This window comes from Vombatus ursinus, unplaced genomic scaffold, assembly GCF_900497805.2.
Source record: "Vombatus ursinus unplaced genomic scaffold, bare-nosed wombat genome assembly UNPS02014941.1, whole genome shotgun sequence".
NCBI classification, from domain to species: Eukaryota; Metazoa; Chordata; class Mammalia; order Diprotodontia; family Vombatidae; genus Vombatus; species Vombatus ursinus.
The window spans coordinates 1,439,041-1,458,559 of NW_020954719.1; the positions used below are offsets into that span (position 1 = coordinate 1,439,041).

The following is a 19,519-nucleotide window of genomic DNA, read 5'->3' on the forward strand; positions in this document are numbered from 1 at the left end:
AAAAAGAATGCTAAAATAAATGAATAATGGTGGAGGGGGGATTGAATCTTTCCATCTGACTTATAGTTGAAACCTTCTATATGTATTGACTTCCCATCATATTAGAATAAGAGCTTCTCGTGTGTAAAGACTGTCTTGATTTTCTACTTGAATTAACATAAGTGCTTAACAAATGGTTTTTTCATTCAGTTTTTCATTCCACTAGGGGGGTAGAAGAAAGACAAAAGTAATTATGTAAATTTCAGTGAATACTATTCCCATTCAACAATAAACAAATATTTTTTATTAAGTACCTTCTATGTGTCAGATACTGTGCTAAGCACTAGGGGGTACAAATACAAAGAATGAAGTAATCCCTACTCATAAGGAGCTTATACTCTACTAAGGAAGACAACAAGTACATATAAAAATATATAAAGCATAACTATAAAGAGAATACATATATAAACATGCATATGACAGTATAGACAAAGTAGTTAAATGCAAAGAGGGAGGGCACTAACTGGTTGACAAATTAGGAAAAGCTTCATGTTGAATATGGTGTCTGACAGAATCTTTTTTTTTTATTTAATATTTTATTTTTCCCAATTAACGTGCAAAAATGATTTTAACATTCTTTTTTTTCAGGTTTTGAGTTCCAAATTCTCTTCCTCCTTACTCTTCTCCCTCATTGAGAAGGCATGCAATTTGACATAGGTTGTACATGCAAAACACATTTCCACATTAAGTCATGCTGAACAGAATCTTAAAGGAAGAGAGGGACTGCATGAGGTAGAGACAAGGAGGAATTTCATTCCAGGCAAGAAGGGCCATAAGTGCAAAGGCATGGAGACAGGACATGGAATGTAGTAAGTGAAGAACAGAAAGGTCAGTTTGGCTAGGTTGCTGGGTACAGAAGAGAGGATCTTATCCGAAGAGGATGGTAGATTAGAACTAGGTTGCATAGGAAATTCAAAACTAAACAGAGGAGCTTATATTTTATTTTAAAGGTGATAGGAAGCCCCTAGATTTGGCTGACTTGGAGATTCACATGGTGAAAGCTTTGCTTAAGAAAAATCACTTTGGCAGTAGTGTAGAATAGACTGGAATAGTGAAAGACTTGAGGTAAAGAGACCAATTAGGAGAATGTTGCAATAATCTATGTAAAAAGTGATGACCTGAACTCCTTGAGAACACTGTCTACAATAAATGCCTCCACATTTCTTCTCACTCTCAACTCTCAGCAGTATGGCTTCCAACTTCATCACTCAACTGAAACTGCCATCTTCATAGTTACTAATGATCTTTATGGCCAGATCTAATAACCTTTCTCAGTCTTAATCCTTCTTGTCCTCTCTGCAGCTTTTAACACTGTTGATCACCTTTTACTTGAAATTCTCTTCTCTCTAGATTTTGATGACACTGCTATCTCCTGGTTCTCCTACCCATCTATTATTCCTTCATCTCCTTTACCAGATCTTTCGTCCAGGTTATACCTGTTAACTGTGGGTGTCTCCCAAGGCTCTGTCCTGGGTCTTCTACTTTTCTTCCTCTATACTATTTCATTTGATGATTTCATTGGCTCCCATGATTTTAAATCTTACCTCTGTGCAGATGATTCTCTGATATGGTTTTTTTTGTTGTTGTTTTTTTTTTACTGTTTATTTTTATTTATTTTTTTGTTTTCAACATTTACTTCCACAAGATTTTGAGTTCCAAATTATCACCCCATCTCGCCCCTCCCCCCACCCCAAGATGGCATGCATTCTGAATACCCCTTCCCCTAGTCTGCCTTCCCTTCTATCTCTCCCCCCCTTCTCTTATCCCCTTCCCCTTCTATTTTCCTGTAGGGCAGGATGGATTTCTGTACCCCATTTCCTGTATTTCTTATTTCCCAGTTGCATGTGAAAACATTTTTTTTTAAACATGTGTTTTTAAAACCTTGGGTTCCAAATTTTCTCCCTTCCTCCCCACCCACCCTCATTGATAAGGCAAGCAACTAAATATAGGTTATATATGTGCAGTTATGCAAAACACTTCCATAGTAGACATGCTGTGAAAAACTAACTCTATTTCCCTTAATCCTATCTTGTCCCCCCATTTATTCTATTCTTTCTTTTGACTCTGTCCCTCCTCAGAAGTATTTGCTTCTGATTACCCCCTTTCCCAATCTGCCTTCCTCTCTATCATCCCCCTACTCTCTTGTCCCCTTCCCCCCTCCCATTTTCCTGTAGGGTGAGACAGATTTCCAAACCCAATTGAGTGTGTATGTTATTCCCTCCTTATGTCAAAGCCTATGAGAATAAGATTCACTCATTCCCTCTCACCTTCCCCCATTTCCCCTCCACTGTAAGAGCCTTTTCTTTTCTGGTTTTTTTTTTGTGAGATAATTTACCCTGTTCTACCTTTCTCTTTCTCCTTCTCCCAGTATAATTCTCTTTCACGCCTTAATTTTATTCTCCAGATATGACTCCTTCATTTTCAACTCACCCTGTGCCCTCTATCTGTCTATATCTATATATACATACATACAATTTTTTCCCCTCTAACTACCTTAATACTGACAAAGGTCTCATGAGTTACAAATATCATCTTTCCATGCAGGAATGTAAACAGTTCAACCTTAATAAATCTTTTATGATTTCTTCTTTCCTGTTTATCTCTTCATGTTGCACTTGAGTCTTGTATTTGAAAATCAGATTTTCTATTCAGCTCTGGTCTTTTCATCAAGAATGCTTGAAAGTCCTCTATTTCACTGAATGACCATTTTTTCCCCTGAAGGATTATACTCAGTTTTGCTGGGTAGGTGATTCTTGGTTGTAATCCTATCTCCTTTGCCCTCTGGAATAATATATTCCATGCCCTGCGGTCCCTTAATATAGAAGCAGCTAAATCTTGTGTTATGCTGATTGTGTTTCCACAATATTTGAATTGTTTCTTTCTGGCTGCTTGCAATATTTTCTCCTTGACCTGGGAACTCTGGAATTTGGCTACAATATTTCTAGGAGTTTTCCTTTGGGGATCTCTTTGAGTAGGAGAATGATGAATTCTTTCAATTTCTATTTTGCCCTCTAGTTCTAAAACATCAGGACAGTTTTCCTTAATAATTTCTTGAAAGATGATGTTTAGGCTCTTTTTTTGATCATGGCTTTCAGATAGTCCAATAATTTTTAAATTCTCTCTCCTGGATCTATTTTCAAGGTCAGTTGTTTTTCCAATGAGATATTTCACATTGTCTTCTATTTTTTTCATTCTTTTGGATTTGTTTTACAGTGTCTTGATTTCTCCTAAAGTCACTAGCTTCCATTTACTCCAATCTAATTTTAAGAAAGTATTTTCTTCAATGAGCTTTTGGACTTCCTTTTCCATTTGGCCAATTTTGCTTTTTAGAACATTCTTCTCCTCATTGACTTTTTGGACCTCTTTCGCCATTTGGGTTAGGCTATTTTTTAAGGTGTTATTTTCTTCGGTATTTTTTGGGGTCTCCTTTAGCAAGCTGTTGACTTTTTTTTCATGATTTTCTTGCATCACTCTCAGTTTTTCCTCTACTTCTCTTACTTGCTTCTCAAAATCCCTTTTGAGCTCTTCCAAGGCCTGGGACTGATTCATATTTTTCTTGGAGGCTTTGGGTGTAGGAGCTTTGACTTTGTTGTCTTCTTCAGGTTGTATGTTTTGATCTTTGTCACCAAAGTAAGATAATATAGTCTGATTCTTTTTGCACTGCTTACTCATGATCCTGGCCAATTACTTGAGTTTTAAACTCTTTGTTAAGGTAAAAATCTGCTTCCAATGTGGAGAATGTACTGTCCTAAGCTTTGGGGGTTTGTACAGCTGTTTTCAGAAGTACTTCTAGGGATCTGAAAATTTTCAGTTCTTCCAAGGTGCTATGATAAGGGGCAAGGTGTTTTCTTTCCACCGCCACAATAAGCTCCACCACATCAGCGTTCCTCCTCGCCCCAAGACTGCCCCTCAGAACTGTGACCCAGATCCAAGCGTGGGCAAAGCAAGAGATTCCTGCCTCAGCACTGGCAAATAGATCCCTGCAATCTCCCTCTGATCAGCCACTCGATTCCCCCTCAGTCTCTGGGGTGGAAGCTCAGGAAACAGCTGTGGCCCCCGCGCTCGAGATTTGCAGCTGAGACCTAGCTCCTCTCTCACCGCAGACCCAGACTTTTCCCACTGACCTTTAAGTTGTCTGTGGTGTTCCTGGGTTGAGAAGTTTGGAAACCACCACAGCTGCCTGCGTTTCAATCCTCTGAGGCCTGCTCCAGGTTCCCTGTGGCCTGCGCTCCCATGCTGAACTGCGCTTCTCCCCCCACCCGGCCAATATATCTTTCCAATCAACCATCCAGGCTGTCTTGGGCTGGAAATTTGTTTCACTCTGTCTTTTTGTGGGTTCTACTGCTTTAGAATTTGTTCAGAGCCATTTTTACAGGTATTTGGAGGGGTCTGGGGGGAGAGCTCAAGAAAGTCACTGCTTTCCCTCCACCATCTTGGCTCCACCTCTGAGAGATCCTCAGATATGTTTATCTTGTCATAACATATCTTCTGGCCTTCATTCTTGCATCTCCAACTGCCTAATGAACATCTTGAACTGGAAGTCTTATAGAAATATCTTAAACTTGACATGTTCAAAACTGAACTTTCCTCTCAAACCTTCTCCTCTTCCTAGCTTCCCTATTACTGGCTTACAACTGAGATGTCATTCTCAACTCATTACTCTCTCTCCCTCTCTCTCACTCACACACCCAATATCTGATTTTTTGCCAAGTTCTATTGATTCTGTCATCTAAATGTCCCTTCCATGTGCATCCTTCTCTCCTCTAACGCTGCTACCACCCTGGTACACTCTCTCATCACATCATGCCTGTAATATTTTAGTAGCCTTCTGGTTGATCTATTCCTGCCTTATCTCTCCCCACTCTAGGCCATTCACAACTCAGCTGTCAAATTGATCTTAGTAAAACTCAGGTCTGACCATGTCATCCCTTCTATCCCATCCCCTCTATTCATTCGACTTCAGTAGCTTCCTCTTTGTTCCAGCATCAAATGTAAGATCTTATTTGGCTTTTAAAGCTCTTCACTACCAAGCCCCTTCTCACTTTTCCAGTCTTCTTACACCTTACTTCCTTCCACATACAATCCAGGGATATTGACCTTCTTGTATTACTTACACAAGACAATTCATCACCCAAAACAGTGCATTTTCACTGGTTACCCCCCACACCTGCAATTCTCTCCCTGCTAGTGTCTGTCTCCTGGCTTCCTCGACTTCAAGTTTTAGTAAAAATCTTACCTTCTGCAAGATGTTTTTCCTGATCTCCCTTGATGCCTTTACTCTGAGATTATCTCCAGTTCATCCTATATACAGCTTGTTTGCACATACATTATTGTTTGTATTTCATCTCCCCTATTACATTGTGTGCTTCCTTAGGAACAGAGCCTATTTTTGCCTTATCCCCAGTGCTTAGCATAGTGCTAAGTGTGGGGAAAACTTTGTTGTTTGGAAGACCTTATTATTATATTATTTGAACTTGACCTTGTGTGACTAGATATTGTCTAACCCGAAGCTTACATGTAGGTTATGCTTGCTTCAATGATGCTCCAAGGGAGGTAGAGATTACAACAAGGAATGCTTGGACCCTACTCAGGTCTTATTTTGGGTCTACTGAAAAATTGTGGGTTTTGGGTCCACCCAAATAGTTTGTGTTTTGGCTTTGCCCAAATTTTATTGAATGTTTATACATACTTATGTACACCTCAAGTAACCTGTGGAAACAGCCCTTTTTGGAAATTGCCTACATACAGGTCTCTCAGCTTGTACCTTTGTTTGAATTCTATATAATGTAAAACTCACAAAAGCTGAGAGGGGCAGTCAGCCACACATTTTTTGGCTCTATTCCCTGAGAAAAAAATCAAATTAGCTCTGCATCATTTTTACAATTGATCTTATTTTGTAACTCTATTTTGCATTTTGTATAAGAACCTAAGTCTTTTTCCCTGTCTTTAAGTGAAGAAGCTCATGAGTTCAAAAGTTCAGTCTTCCTCTCTCAGTTGCAAAAAGTTTGGTTTTTCTATTGTCACTTTTAATTAAAGGAAAACTTTAAGTAACTATAAAAAGCAAATCACTTTTAATTGAAGAAAACTCTGAGCTAAGTTTAAAAGTTCAGTGCTCTCATAAAACACTTTAATTCAAAGGGAATTGTTATCTCAGCACTACCTGCAAATCATGTCATGTCAAGAAAACTTGTTATCCTCTATACCATTAACTATGCTGGCTCAATTCCAGGACATTTGTTGTTATCTCTGTCAGTCAGAATGGTGCTATTCCAGGAATTATGTGATGCCTAGCTGTATTTGTAGAGTTAGAGGAAATTTGTTATCTTCTATTGGTTATTTCTGTAAGATCCAGATGGACAATATCAATAACATTGTCAAGATGGAAGGAGGAGGGGCAGCTAGGTGGTGCAGTGGATAGAGTACTGGCCCTAAAGTCAGGAAAACCTGAGTTCAAATCCAGCCTCAGATCAAACACTTGACACTTATTAGTTGTGTGACCCTGGGCAAGTAACTTAACCCCAGTTGCCTAAAATAAATAAATAAATAAATAAAAAGATGGAAGGAGGGGTTGTTACTAGCCCACATTCCAGACTTTCAACCAATCGTATTACCCCTGCCTCAATGATGCTGTCAGTCCTTTAACCAATCATATTATTTTCCCCACCTACCAACTTCTGTGCTTTGTTCTATGCTTATAAAAAAGGGGCTGCTTCTCCTCCTTGAAGTCTTTCGGCTCACTGAAGAAGCCATTGATCCTCTTTATTTGTAAATTCATGCTTTACTAATAAATTGATAATGCTTGGTTGTTTGTACTTCTGTTTATTTGATTTTACTTGTGATGCCCCTCTGACTTAATAAAATTCTTTAAAAAAAAATAAACCCTTTTTAGGTTTTGGGTTTATTCTGACCAACATGTCACATGTGAAGATATGAATTGCAATATTTGGCAACTAATTGCTATATAGGAGACCAGAGAGTGAAGAGTTTAGGTAATGCCAAGATTACAACCTGAGACACTGGAGGATGATGATGCCTTTAGCAGAAATAAAGTAGTTCTGGGGAAAAAGATAATTAATTTAGTTTTAGATTTTTTGTGTTAAGATGTCTTTGAAACATTGACTTTGAAGTATCCAGAAGGCAATGTGTTATATGGGACTTATGTTCAGAGAAGAGATGGGCTAGATATGTACATCTGGAAGTAATCTGAATAGAGATGATAGTCAAACCCATGGAAGCTGATGAGGTAACTAAGAGAGTACAGAGAAGAGCATCTAGGACAGGACCTTAGAGGATGAGCCAGAGACTGAAAGGGAGCAGTCAAGACAAAAAAGAAAACTACCCTGTGATTATGATGAAATACTATTGTACTATGAGAAAATGATCAGCAGGATGCTCTCAGAAAAACCTAGAAAGACTTGCATGGGCTGATGCAAAGTGAAATGTACTGTGCATAAAGTAACAGCAAAATTGTAAGATGATCAGCTGTGAATGACTTAGCTCAGCAATACAGCACTCTGAGACAACTCTGAAGGACTTAGGATGAAAAATGTTGTATATCCCCAGAGAAAAAACTGATGGTGTCTGAATATGGTTTGAAGCATACTTTTTTAAACTTTATTTTTCTTGAGATATTTTTGTCCATGTTTTCTTTCACAACATGACTATTATAAATATGTTTTGCATGACTATACATGTATAACCTATATTGAATTACTTGCCTTCTCAATGTGGAGGGGGGGGTGTGGGGAGGGAGGGAGGAAGGGAGGGAATTTGGAACTCAAAAGTTTTAAAAATGAGTGTTAAAAATTGTTTTTACATGTAACTGGGGAAAATAAAATATTAAACAAATAATCAAAAAAGAAAAAAATAGACAAAAAAGGATAAAGCTGGAAAAGAAATTTGAACACCAAATAAAATGGGTGTTTACATATACATAATAAAATGGAAAAAGAGGATTGTCCATAAAACTGCTAATCTCTATTATGTGCAGCTTACTTTTAAAAATAATGTATATAAATTCAACATACAACTTTCAAAGCTATCTTGTCTGATTCTTTGTCTTCCTTTGTTCTTTTCTATTAAAAAAAACTCTTTGGTTGACCTTTTTTCTTTCTTCCTTTTTTCTTTCTTCCTTCCTCTTTCCCTCCTTTCTTTCTTTCCTCTTGTCCCTCCTCCCCCTCCTTCCCTCAGTCTTTTCTTTCTCTCTTCTTCCTTCCCCTATCTCTGTTGCATATTGCCTTCCTACCCTCAACTGCCTTTGAAAAAAAAGAAAAAAATTTGTATGAAGTAGGCATAATCAAGCAAAACAAATTCCCACATTGGTTGTGCCTGAACATATACTTCTTATTTTACATCGAATCAAGTCACTTCTTTGTCAGTAGCTGAGTATCCTGAGCTTTGTCCTCAATCCTACGTAATTTTTGTTGGTTATTGCATTAATCAGAGGTCTTAAGCCTTTCAAAGTTGTCTTTTCTCCATAATCTTGTTATTGTATAAATTGTTCTCCTGGTTTTGTTCATTTCACTCTGCATCAGTTCAGTTCATTTGAATTCTCTCAATTCGTTTGTGTCCTATAAAATAGTGAAATAGGTTGGAATGAATGGTGTTTGAAAACTTTTGTAGGTCAGTTACCTATGCAGTTCATCTATCTTATATGACCTTGGAGATTAGTCATGGACAGAATCTCAGTTATCTTATTTAACTGCTTAATTAACTATAATTTGACCATTCTCATTACAGTTATTTCACATCTGTTCTATAGGGTCTCTGGATCAATTTTGTTTTATTATCCTTCTACCCAGGAAGAATTTAAATTCTTCTGCCTGAATATAGTGTTAGAAAATTAAAAACAAAAACTTGGGTATCTGGGGTCACTGGGAATATTAGTTGGCTGCATGATATATGTTATATATTAAAATTAAGTTTATTCAAGCCAATAGTGCCTTTATTTTGACAATTAAATTTTATAATATCAACGTCTCACTATCATCACAGTTTAGTATTATGGGTAATCTGTCTAGGTCAGTAATCTGTCTAGGTCAGTGTCATGTCAAAGCCCTAATGGTTGGCTTTGGGTTATTTGGAACAAATAAGTGTCGGTCATTAAACATTTACTAAGCACCTGCTTGACTAGTGTGGCCCTTTGACTGAATCCAAACTTCACAGATCAAATCCCCTTAATAAAAAGATTTGTTCTGTAAAACTTGGACTCAAGTCAAAAGGCTGCACCCAAAGACCTAGAAGGCCACATGTGGCCTCAAGGCCACAGGTTTCCCACCCCTGTGCTAGATATTAGGCACCATGCCAAGGGCTGGGATTATAAAGAAAGGTAGTCCCTGTTCTCAAGGAGCTCACAATCTAATGGGGGAGACAACTTGCAAACAACTATGTACAAACAAAGTATATACAAGATAAATAGGAAATAATCAACAGAGGGAAGAATTAGGGGGAGTTTGGGAGAGGCTTCCTATAGAAAGTGGGTGTTTTAGCTGAGATTTGAAGCCAGACAATCCAGGAGGTAAAGATGAGAGAGAGCATTCTATGCATGAAAGATAGCCAGTGAAAATGCCCACAGTTGGGAGATGGAATGTCTTGTTCCTAGAACAGCAAGTAGGCCAGTGTCACTACATGTTTGAATATATGTGTGGTGGAGTGGTGGTGTTAACAAGTTGTAAGAAGACTGGAAAGGTATGGAGGAGGTAGGCTAAGTAATGAAGAGCTGTGAATGCCAGAAGATTTTATATTTTAATTCTGGAGGTGATAGGAAGCCACTGAAGTTTATTGAGTTGAGGGGCTTTGCCGTGTTTGCACCTTTGCTCTAGGAAAATCACTTTAGTGACTGATTAGAGGATGGCCTGGAGTGAGAAGAGAGTTGTAGCAGGCAGACTAACCAGAAGGCTATTATAGCGGTTGAGTCATGAGGAGATGAGGACCTGTACCAGAGCAGTGGCAATATCAGAGAAGAAAAAGAGCATGTTCAAGAGATATTGCAAAGGTAAAATGAATAGGCCTTAACAATAGATTGGATATAGGAGTGGTGAGAGAGTGAAGAGTCAAGGATGACACCTGGGTAGTGTGAAGTATTAATCAATCATCAATCCATTATTTACTCTTAATCACATGTATTGTTTTGCTGTTATAAATCTTAATAAGTTAAACAAGTATGTATAAGACCCTGTGCAGGCTGACAGAGTGTTGGCTCCAGTTAGCTACCCTGATGAGCCAACTTCTTATTTTTGCTCTTGCAGAGCTCAGCTGACAAGCTAACATTTATCTATAACATTTGCATTAATAGGTATCTAATTGTTTTGATGATTTCTGTTTTGTAATATAGTTTGAGGGGCAGTTAGCTGGCACAATGGATAGAGCGCCGGACCTGGAGTCAGAAAAACCTGAATTCAAATCCGGCCTCAGATACTTACTAGCTGTGAGACCCTGGGAAAGTCACTTCTCTGTGTTTGCCTCAGTTTCCTCATCTACAAAATGAGCTGGAGAAGGAAATGGCAAACTACTTCAATATCTTTGCCAAGAAGACCCCAGATAGGGTCATGAAGAGTCAAACATGACTGAAACAACTGAACAACAACAACAACAAATATAGTTTGAAATCTAGTACTGCTCAGTTCCCTTCTTCCCCCCTCCTTTTTTTTTTCATTTTTCCATTGAGATTCTTTTTGCTCCTAAGGATGAATTTCATGTTTTGTTTTTTTTTTCCTAGTTCAATGAAATAATCCTTTGGTAGTTTAATTTGTATGGTGCTGAAGATGTACCAATATGCCCTTTATAGCATATCTAGTCATCAATAACTGAAAATATCTTAATCATTTTGTCTGCTTTTTTCATTTAAAAAGGTTATATATACATGGGTATATTATCTTCTTTGTGCCGAATATCTATGTAGAATTACTGGTAAGGAAAGAGTATATGATTAGATTATAAATTTGTATGCTTTAAAAACAATTTTTGAATAAAGTCAATGGATGTAAGCACTTATTGCTGACTACATATTTCATTGGGATTAAGTTCATTAGTCCGTATAAACACACATAGGAAGAATTACCTAAAGTAATTGTGTTATATTTATGTTTACTTATAGTCTTAACTTTTATTAAATAAAAAAATAGAAGTAAAACAAAAAAGTGCTACTGTACCTTAGCTTTTATTTTTTTTTGGTTTTTTTTTTTAACCTTAGCTTTTATTGAGGAATTTTCACACACACACACAAATTACCATATTGGATTCTACTTCATTTTACTAATTTTGTTATTGTCCTTAATGTTTTTGTTCCGTATAGGAAATTCACATGGGGCATTGTGTAAATCTGACTGATGGTGCTGTGGAAGCTGTTCTTACTTGCTGCCCTCAGATACACATTTTACTCTTTCATGAATGCCCTCTGATAACAGGTTAGTTTGCTATTATATGAATGCTTCTTTATGTTGACTTTCAAGAATGATTAATTTCCATTTTTCAGGTTTTATAATAAATTATCAAGTTTATGTGTAGTATTAGTCTGCCTGCCACAAGTCTCTTTCCACTCCATTGTAATGGAAGAGATAGGCTAGGTAATGAAGAGCTTTGAATGCCAGAGGATTTCATATTTTAATTCTGGAGGTGATAGGAAGCCACTGAAGTTTATTGAGTTGAGGGGCTTTGCCGTGATTGCACCTTTGCTCTAGGAAAATCACTTTAGTGACTGATTAGAGGATGGCCTGGAGTGGGAAGAGAGTTGTAGCAGGCAGACTAACCAGAAGGCTATTATAGCAGTTGAGTCATGAGGAGATGAGGACCTGTACCAGAGTAGTGGCAATATCAGAGAAGAAAAGGAGCATGTTCAAGAGATATTGCAAAGGTAAAATGAATAGGCCTTAACAACAGATGGGATGTAGGAGTGGTGAGAGAATGAAAGTCAAGGAAGATACCTAGGTAGTGTGAAGTATTAATCAATCATCAACCCATTATTTACTCTTAATCACATGTATTGTTTTGCTCTTATATATCCTAATAAGTTAAAGAAGTATGTGCACGACCCTGTGCAGGCTGACAGGGTGTTGCCTCCAGTTAGCTTCCCTGATTAGCCAACTTCTTATTTTTGCTCTTGCAGAGCTCAACTGACAAGCTAAGTTGCTCATTTCTATTAAAAGCCTTGCTGTAGATTACAAATTGTTAACAGTTAAAATTAAGTTAAACTGAGGCACAAAGTTCCAAGCATGAAAATTTATTATTAGTGAAGTATGAATTTGCCAATAAATGGGATCTCAGCTTCCTCAGCAAAGCTAAGACACCATATGAGGGGAACAGCTGTCTTTTATAGTTTTGGGAAGTACAGAACAAAGAACAGGACTTTGTAGGTGGGGAACAAGTTATGACTGGTTAAGAGATCAACATCATGAATTGCAAAATCAATGAAATTGGATATAGTGCTAAGGCATGGGGGACAATATAATTGGTTAAAAATTGGGAATGAAGGGCTAGCAACAACCCTCTCCTTCCCTCCTGTGACTAAGAAATAGTCATTGTTTGAATCTACTTGCAAGGTTACAGATAGTGGAACAGACTTCTTTGGATAATAAACCAGACATCCTTGACTCAAGAATAGAACAGTGATTGACAAGAGAACTGGATTTCTAAACTTAACTCATTAAAGGCCACTGGATTCTGAACTAAGCTTAGCAATAAAGAACCATGACTTAGGCGGTTACAAGACAAAATCAATTAACTATAAATAGGAGCAATTGAAAAAAGGACACAGAATCAATCTGATCATTTCAAAAGCATAGTTACTCTACTATGGGCCATCCCTTGGCTCACTTCTTAAACAGTCCTAATCACTGAATGGGTGAATCAGTGAAAGTAAGAACTTGGAAATACCTTAGCTTAAAAAGGCCAGTCTCCCACTACATCCTGGGCCGTATCCAATTGTCCTGATCTATTTCTGGCCACTGGACCCAGATGGCTCTGGAGGAGAAAGTGAGGCTGGTGACTTTGTACAGCCCTCTCTCATTCAAATCCAATTCAGTTGCAAGTCATGGCATCGTCTTCCTGATATTATGGTCCTCTTCAAGAATGAAGGACAAACCACACAACTACAAACACAACTCTACTATCACTTATTCTAATGCCCACAATTTGAGTGTTGCTAACCTGCTAAAGTTCCATATTCGCAGATGTCAGTTCCCTAATTTTGTCAGTAATGCTTACACAAGACAGATTTCCATGATGATGGTAGTGGAAGCTTTTGTAATGCCCCAGTCAGAAAGTATAAATGTCCATGTTAATCAGTATCCTTTTCCTCAATTTGTGATCAATGTTCCTCATCTACTTTTTTTTTTTCTTTCTAATGTTCCTCATTTATGCCTACAAAATGCTCTGTAAGCTGATAATGAGGTCCTTCTACTAACTAAGGTGGTCTTGAACTTGACTGGCAAAATTGTTAGTAAATTGATTGTGCTTGGACCTCTTCAACTCAGTTTCTCTTACAGATTTCAGACTTAACAGTAGGGAGTCTGGGCTGGGATTCTTATAATCTAGCCACTGCTTAGATTCTTATAATCTAGCCACTGCTCAGATTCTTTTAATCTAGCCACTGCTTAGATTCTTAAAATCTAGCCACTGCTCAGATTCTTAAAATCTAGCCAATAGCTTACTAATGTTCAGACTCCTTAAGAGTCTGCCCAATATGATGGATGTTCTAATAAAACTAAACCTTGTCTTTGGCCGAAAAAAAAATAAAGATAATAAGTTCAGTTTTGGACATATTGATTGTAAGATGCCTACAGAGCATCAGGTTTGAGATGTCTAATAGGTAGCTGTAGATATGAGACTAAAGGTCATCAGAGACAAAGTGCTTCTATGGCTGCATAGAAATGAAGAATCTGATCCACACAAAAGATCAAGAAAAACTTAAGTCATCTTAATTTCATCTTGATTGTCTACAATTAGGATAACAGCAAAAACAACTATAGAAGTTATCTGCAGTTTTATTAGGTCTGATCTTACTTTTTTGTACAAATGGAATATTCATTCATTCAACAAGCATTCATTAAGCACCTACCATCTGGCTAGCACTTTTGAGAAACCTAAGGGAAAGGGACCAAGAAATCTAGAATCCGGGTGAGGTTTACAGTAATATGCAGAGCACAGTCTGTAAAATGTAATAGCAACTAGAACAGTAACTAGAAAGATCTGTCTGCTCTTTATTTAGTATTTTATTTTTCCCCAGTTACATGGAAAAGCAATTATTAACATTCATTTTTAAAACTCTGAGTTCCAAATTTTTCCCTTCCTCTCTCCCCACTTCCCCACATTGAGAAGGCAAGTAATTCAATATAAGTTATGTGTGTACAGTCATGCAAAACATATCCATAATAGTCATGTTGTGAAAAAAAAAACATGAACAAAAAAAACTCAAGAAAAATAGAGAGTTTTAAAAAGTATGCTTCAATCTGTATTCAGACACCATCAGTTATTTCTCTGGGGATGGATAGTATTTTTCATTAAAACTCCTTCAGAGCTGTCTTGGATTGCTGCATTGCTGAGTCATTCACAGCTGATCATCGTACAATATTGTTGTTACTTTGTACACAGCTCAGTTCACTTTGCATCAGCCCATGCAAGTCTTTTCAGGTTTTTCTGAGAGCATCCTGCTCATCATTTCTTATCACACAATAGTATTCCATCATAATCACATACCATGACTTGTTCAGACATTCCTCAATTGATGGGCATCCCTTCAATTTCTAATTTTTTGCCACCAGAAAAGGGTTGCTATAAATATTTTTGTACATATAGGTCCTTTTCCTTTTTGATTTTTTATTCCTTTGGGATACAAACCTAGTAGTGGTATTGCTAGGTCAAAGGGTATGCATGGTTTTATAGCCCTTTGGGCATAGTTCCAAATCGCTCTACAGAATGGTTGAATCAGTTTATACTCCACCAACAGTGCATACATAATGTGTCATTTTTCCTACATCCCTTCCAACATTTGTCATTTACCTATTCTGTCCTATTAGCCAATCTAATAGGTATGAGGCAATACCTCAGAATTGTTTTAATTTGCATTTCTCCAATCAATTCTGAGTTAGAGCATTTTTTCATATGGCGATAGATAGTTTTGATGACTTCATCTGAAAACTGATCATATCTTTTGGTCGTTTATGAATTGGGACATGGCTCTTATTTTTATAAATTTGACTCAGTTTTCTATTATGTTTGAGAAATGAGGCCTTTATCAGAGAAACTTGTTTTAATTTTTTTTCACAGTTACTATTCCTAACTGTATTTTCCTCTTTTTCCCTCCCCCATTTATTCTATTCTTTCTCTCCTTTCACCCTGTCCCTCCTCAAAAGTGTTTTGCTTTTGACCACCCCCCCCAATTTGCCCTCCCATTTATTACCCCCCCTTCTCTTGTCTCCTTCCCCTACTGCTTTCCTGTAGGGTAAGATAGACTTCTATATCCAACTGAATGTTTATGTTATTCCTTCTTTGAACCAATTCTGATAAGAATAAGGTTCACTCACTCCCCCTCACCTCCCACCTCTTCCTCTCCATTGTAAAAGCTTCTTCTTGCCTCTTTTATGTGAGATAATTTTCTTCATTCTACCTCTCCCTTTCTCTTTCTCCCAGTACATTCCTCTTTCACTCCTTAATTTTATTTTTTCATATCATCCCTTCATATTCAACTCACACCTGTGCCCTCTGTGTCTATATACACTCCTTCTAACTACCCTAATAATGAGAAAGGTCTTATGAATTACAAATATCATCTTCCCATGTAGGAATATAAACAGTTTAATGATTTTTTACCTTTTTATGCTTCTCTTGAATCTTGTATTTGAAAGTCAAATTTTCTATTCAGCTCTGGTCTTCTCATTAAGAATGTTTGAAAGTCCTTTATCTCATCGAATGTCTATTTTTTTCCCCTGAAGAATTATACTTAGTTTTGCTGGGTAGGTGATTCTTGGTTCTAATCCTAGCTCCTTTGACCTCCGGAATATCATATTTCTAGTCTTCTGATCCTTTAATGAAGAAGCTGCTAAATCTTGTGTTATCCTGACTGTGGCTCCACCATACTTGAATTGTTTCCTTCTGACCGCTTGCAATATTTTCTCCTTGACGTAGGAACTTTGAAATTTGGCTATAATATTCCTGGCAGTTTTCATTTTGGGATCTCTTTCAGGTGGTGGTCGGTGGATTCTTTCACTTTTTGTTTTACCCTCTGGTCTTGGAATATCAGGGCATTTTTCATTGATAATTTCTTGAAAGATCATGTCTAGGCTCTTTTTTTTTTACCATGACTTTCAGGAAGTCCAAGAATTTTTAAATTATCTCTCCTGGAGATCTATTTTCCAGGTCAATTGTTTTTCCAATGAGATATTTCACATTTTCTTCTTTTTTTTCATTCTTTTGGTTTTGTTTTTATTGTTTCTCATAAAGTCATTAGCTTCCATATGCTCCATTCTAATTTTTAAGGAATTATTTTCTTCAGTGAGCTTTTAGAGCTCCTTTTCTGTTTGGCCATTTCTGCTTTTCTTCTCCTCATTGGATTTTTGGACCTCTTTTACCATTTGACCTAGTCAACAAAACATTTTAAGGTATTATTTTCATCAGTAGTTTTTTGTGTCTCCTTTACCAAACAATTGACTTGTTTTTCATAATTTTCTTGCATCACTCTCATTTCTCTTCCCAATTTTTCCTCTACCTCTCTTACCTGATTTTCAAAATCCTTTTTTCAGCTCTTCTATGGCCTGAGACTGATTCATATTTTTCTTTGAGGCTTTGGATGTAGCAACTGTGACTTTGTTATCTTCTTCTGAGTGTGTATTTTGACCTTCCTTGTTACCATAGTAACTTTCTGTGGTCAGAATATTTGTCTGCTGTTTGCTTATTTTCTCAGCCTATTACTTGACTTTTAACTCTTTGTTAAAGTAGGGCTCTGCTTCCAGGGTAGAAGGCATACTGTCCCCAGTGTCAAGGCTTTTGTGCAGCTGTTTTCAGAAATACTTCTAGGGACCTGGAAGTTTTCAGTTCGTCCAAGGTTGTATGATCTAAGGAGAGGTATTTACTACTCTCCTGATTTGTGCTCTAATCTGAGTGACCCATAAGCATTCTTTTCTGCCCTGGAACTGTGAGAAGGTTCCCCTGTCCACTATCATCACAAGCTCTGCTATGCTAGTGTTCCTCTACGCTCTGGGACTGACACTCAGGACTGTGACCTGGATCTCAGTATGGGCAAAGCAACAGAGTCTTGCCTCAGTGCTAGCAAAAACACCTCTGTGATATCCTTCTGACTCCTTTACTATCTATGGGCTGAGAGTTCTGGAAACAGCCACTGCTGCTGCTAATGCTGTCACTCTCAAGGTCTGCTCCTGGTTTGTTGTGTTCAGGGCTGTGCTAGCAGGGCTTACACTGGACTGAGTTCCACTCTCAATGGGATGTGACAGACCTTTCCTACCGACCTTCTAAGTTGTCTTTCGTGTCTGTGGGCTGAGAGTTCTGAAAACCACCACTGCTGCTAGTAATTCAGTCACTCTGAGGTCTGCTCCCACTTTGCTGGGGCCCAGACTGCACTGGCTCGGCCTGCACTGGACTGTGCTCCTTTCTCACCCTGGGACAACAGGCCTTTCCTGCCAAGCTCCCAAGTTGTCTTGGGTTGGAATTTTGTTTCACTCTTGTCTTTTTGTTGGTTCTGCTGCTCTAGAATTTGTTTACAAACAAAGTCATTTTTTAAAGGTATTTGGAGGAGTTTGGTGGAGAGCTCAGGCAAATCCCTGCCTTTACTCTGCCATCTTGGCTCTGCCCAACATAACTCGAGTTTTAAGCGAGGTCATCAGGCTCCTGACCCAGTGTGAATCTACTCTGTAAAAATGTGTTTAACGATAGTTTGACTATTTTGGCTAAACCTTAGTTTTTGTTCCTTATGAAAGATTTGTTAATCTTGGCTAATTTCTTGGTCATGCCTATTTTTGAAAAAAAATTGAAATGCAAAAAATTTTTTAAATGATTTTAGTTGTGCTTGATTGAATAAGACAATGGACTTGTTTTTGTTTTTTTTTCTTCTCAAATGGTGGATAAAAATGTAACAAGGACAATTTATGCCTAGGTCAGTTCAACACAGAATTTATTGTTTTTCTGCCACAGCTTTTCCTCCTACAAGCTTCTCTAATTATATTAAGGGCACCATATTTCTCGTCATAACTCAGGTTTATATCCTTGGAGTTATCTTTGACTTTTCCCTCTGAATGATCTCTTTAGCCTCATATGTAAGCTCTTCCACAGTTTGGCTCTAAACTCCATTTATAGCCTTGTTTTACATTATTATCCTTTACACATTCTGCATTCTAGCCTAGCCAAAAGAAAACTATCTGTTTCTTGGATTTGATATTCAATTTCCCACCTATGCATTTCCACAAGCTCAATGACATTTTCCCTACACACACACATGTTGTTAGTGCTCTCTTCCTTCCTCAATATATTTTGTACTATGCCTATAGCCCCCCAGTAGATGATATTGAATTGTAATAGAATCCTTTAGGAAAAGGATTGTGTTGGTCTTTATATCTGTAGTGCTTAGTATATAGTAGTCACTTGATAAATGTATCTTGAAATGAATTTGAAAGTTTCCTAAATATTTATTGTATTTCCAAAATAGTTATTTGTGGATAATGAAATGTTGAACAGAATTTGGGTTTTTTTTAATAATTAATTTATTTATTTTTAGTTTTTAACATTCACTTCCATAAGATTTTGAGTTTTAAATTTTCTCCCCCTTTCTTTGCTCCCCCACCCAAGACAGCATGCAATCTGATATAGGCTCTGCTTATACATTCATATTAAGCATATTTTCATATTAGTCATGATGTAAAGAACAATTAGAGCTAGTGGGAGGAACATGAGATTGAAACAATAAAAGAAAACAACAAAGGAAAAGGAGAGGAAATAGTATGCTTCCATCTGCATTAAGACTCCATAGCCCTTTCTCTGGATGAGGGTAGCATTTTCCATCATGAGTCTTTTGGAGTTGTCTTAGATCCTTGCATTGCTAAGAAGAGCCAAGTCTATCAAAGTCAGTCATCACACTGTGTGGCTGTTACTGTGTACAGTATTCTCCTGGTTCTGCTCATTTCACTCAGCAACAGTTCATATAAGTCTTTCTCAATTTTTCTGAAGTCAGCCTGCTCATCATTTCTTATAGCACAATAGTATTCCATTACATTCATATACCATAACTTGTTCAGCCATTCCCCAATTGTTGGGCAACCACTCAATTTCCAATTCTTTGCCACGACAAAAAAAGGTTGCTATAAATATTTTTGTATATGTGGGTCTTTTTTGTGTTTTTATAATCTCTTTGGGATATAGACCTAGTAGTGGTATTGCTGGGTCAAAGGGTATGCACAGTTTTATAGCCCTTTGGGCATAGTTCCAAATTGCTCTCCAGAATGGTTGAATTAGTTCACAACTCCACCAACAATGCGTCAAT

At 37.5% G+C, this 19,519-nt stretch overlaps 1 protein-coding gene across 4 annotated transcripts in view; it reads left to right on the forward strand.

Moving 5' to 3' along the window:
* The window catches only part of AMN1 (antagonist of mitotic exit network 1 homolog), a 91,088-nt gene that overhangs the window by 43,301 nt on the left and 28,268 nt on the right, over positions 1-19,519 (forward strand). For all 4 annotated transcript variants that reach the window (XM_027844288.1, XM_027844286.1, XM_027844289.1 and 1 more), the window contains one exon: positions 11,333-11,444. In XM_027844288.1, coding sequence (XP_027700089.1) covers positions 11,333-11,444 — 112 coding nt within the window. The remainder of the gene's footprint in view (positions 1-11,332; positions 11,445-19,519) is intronic.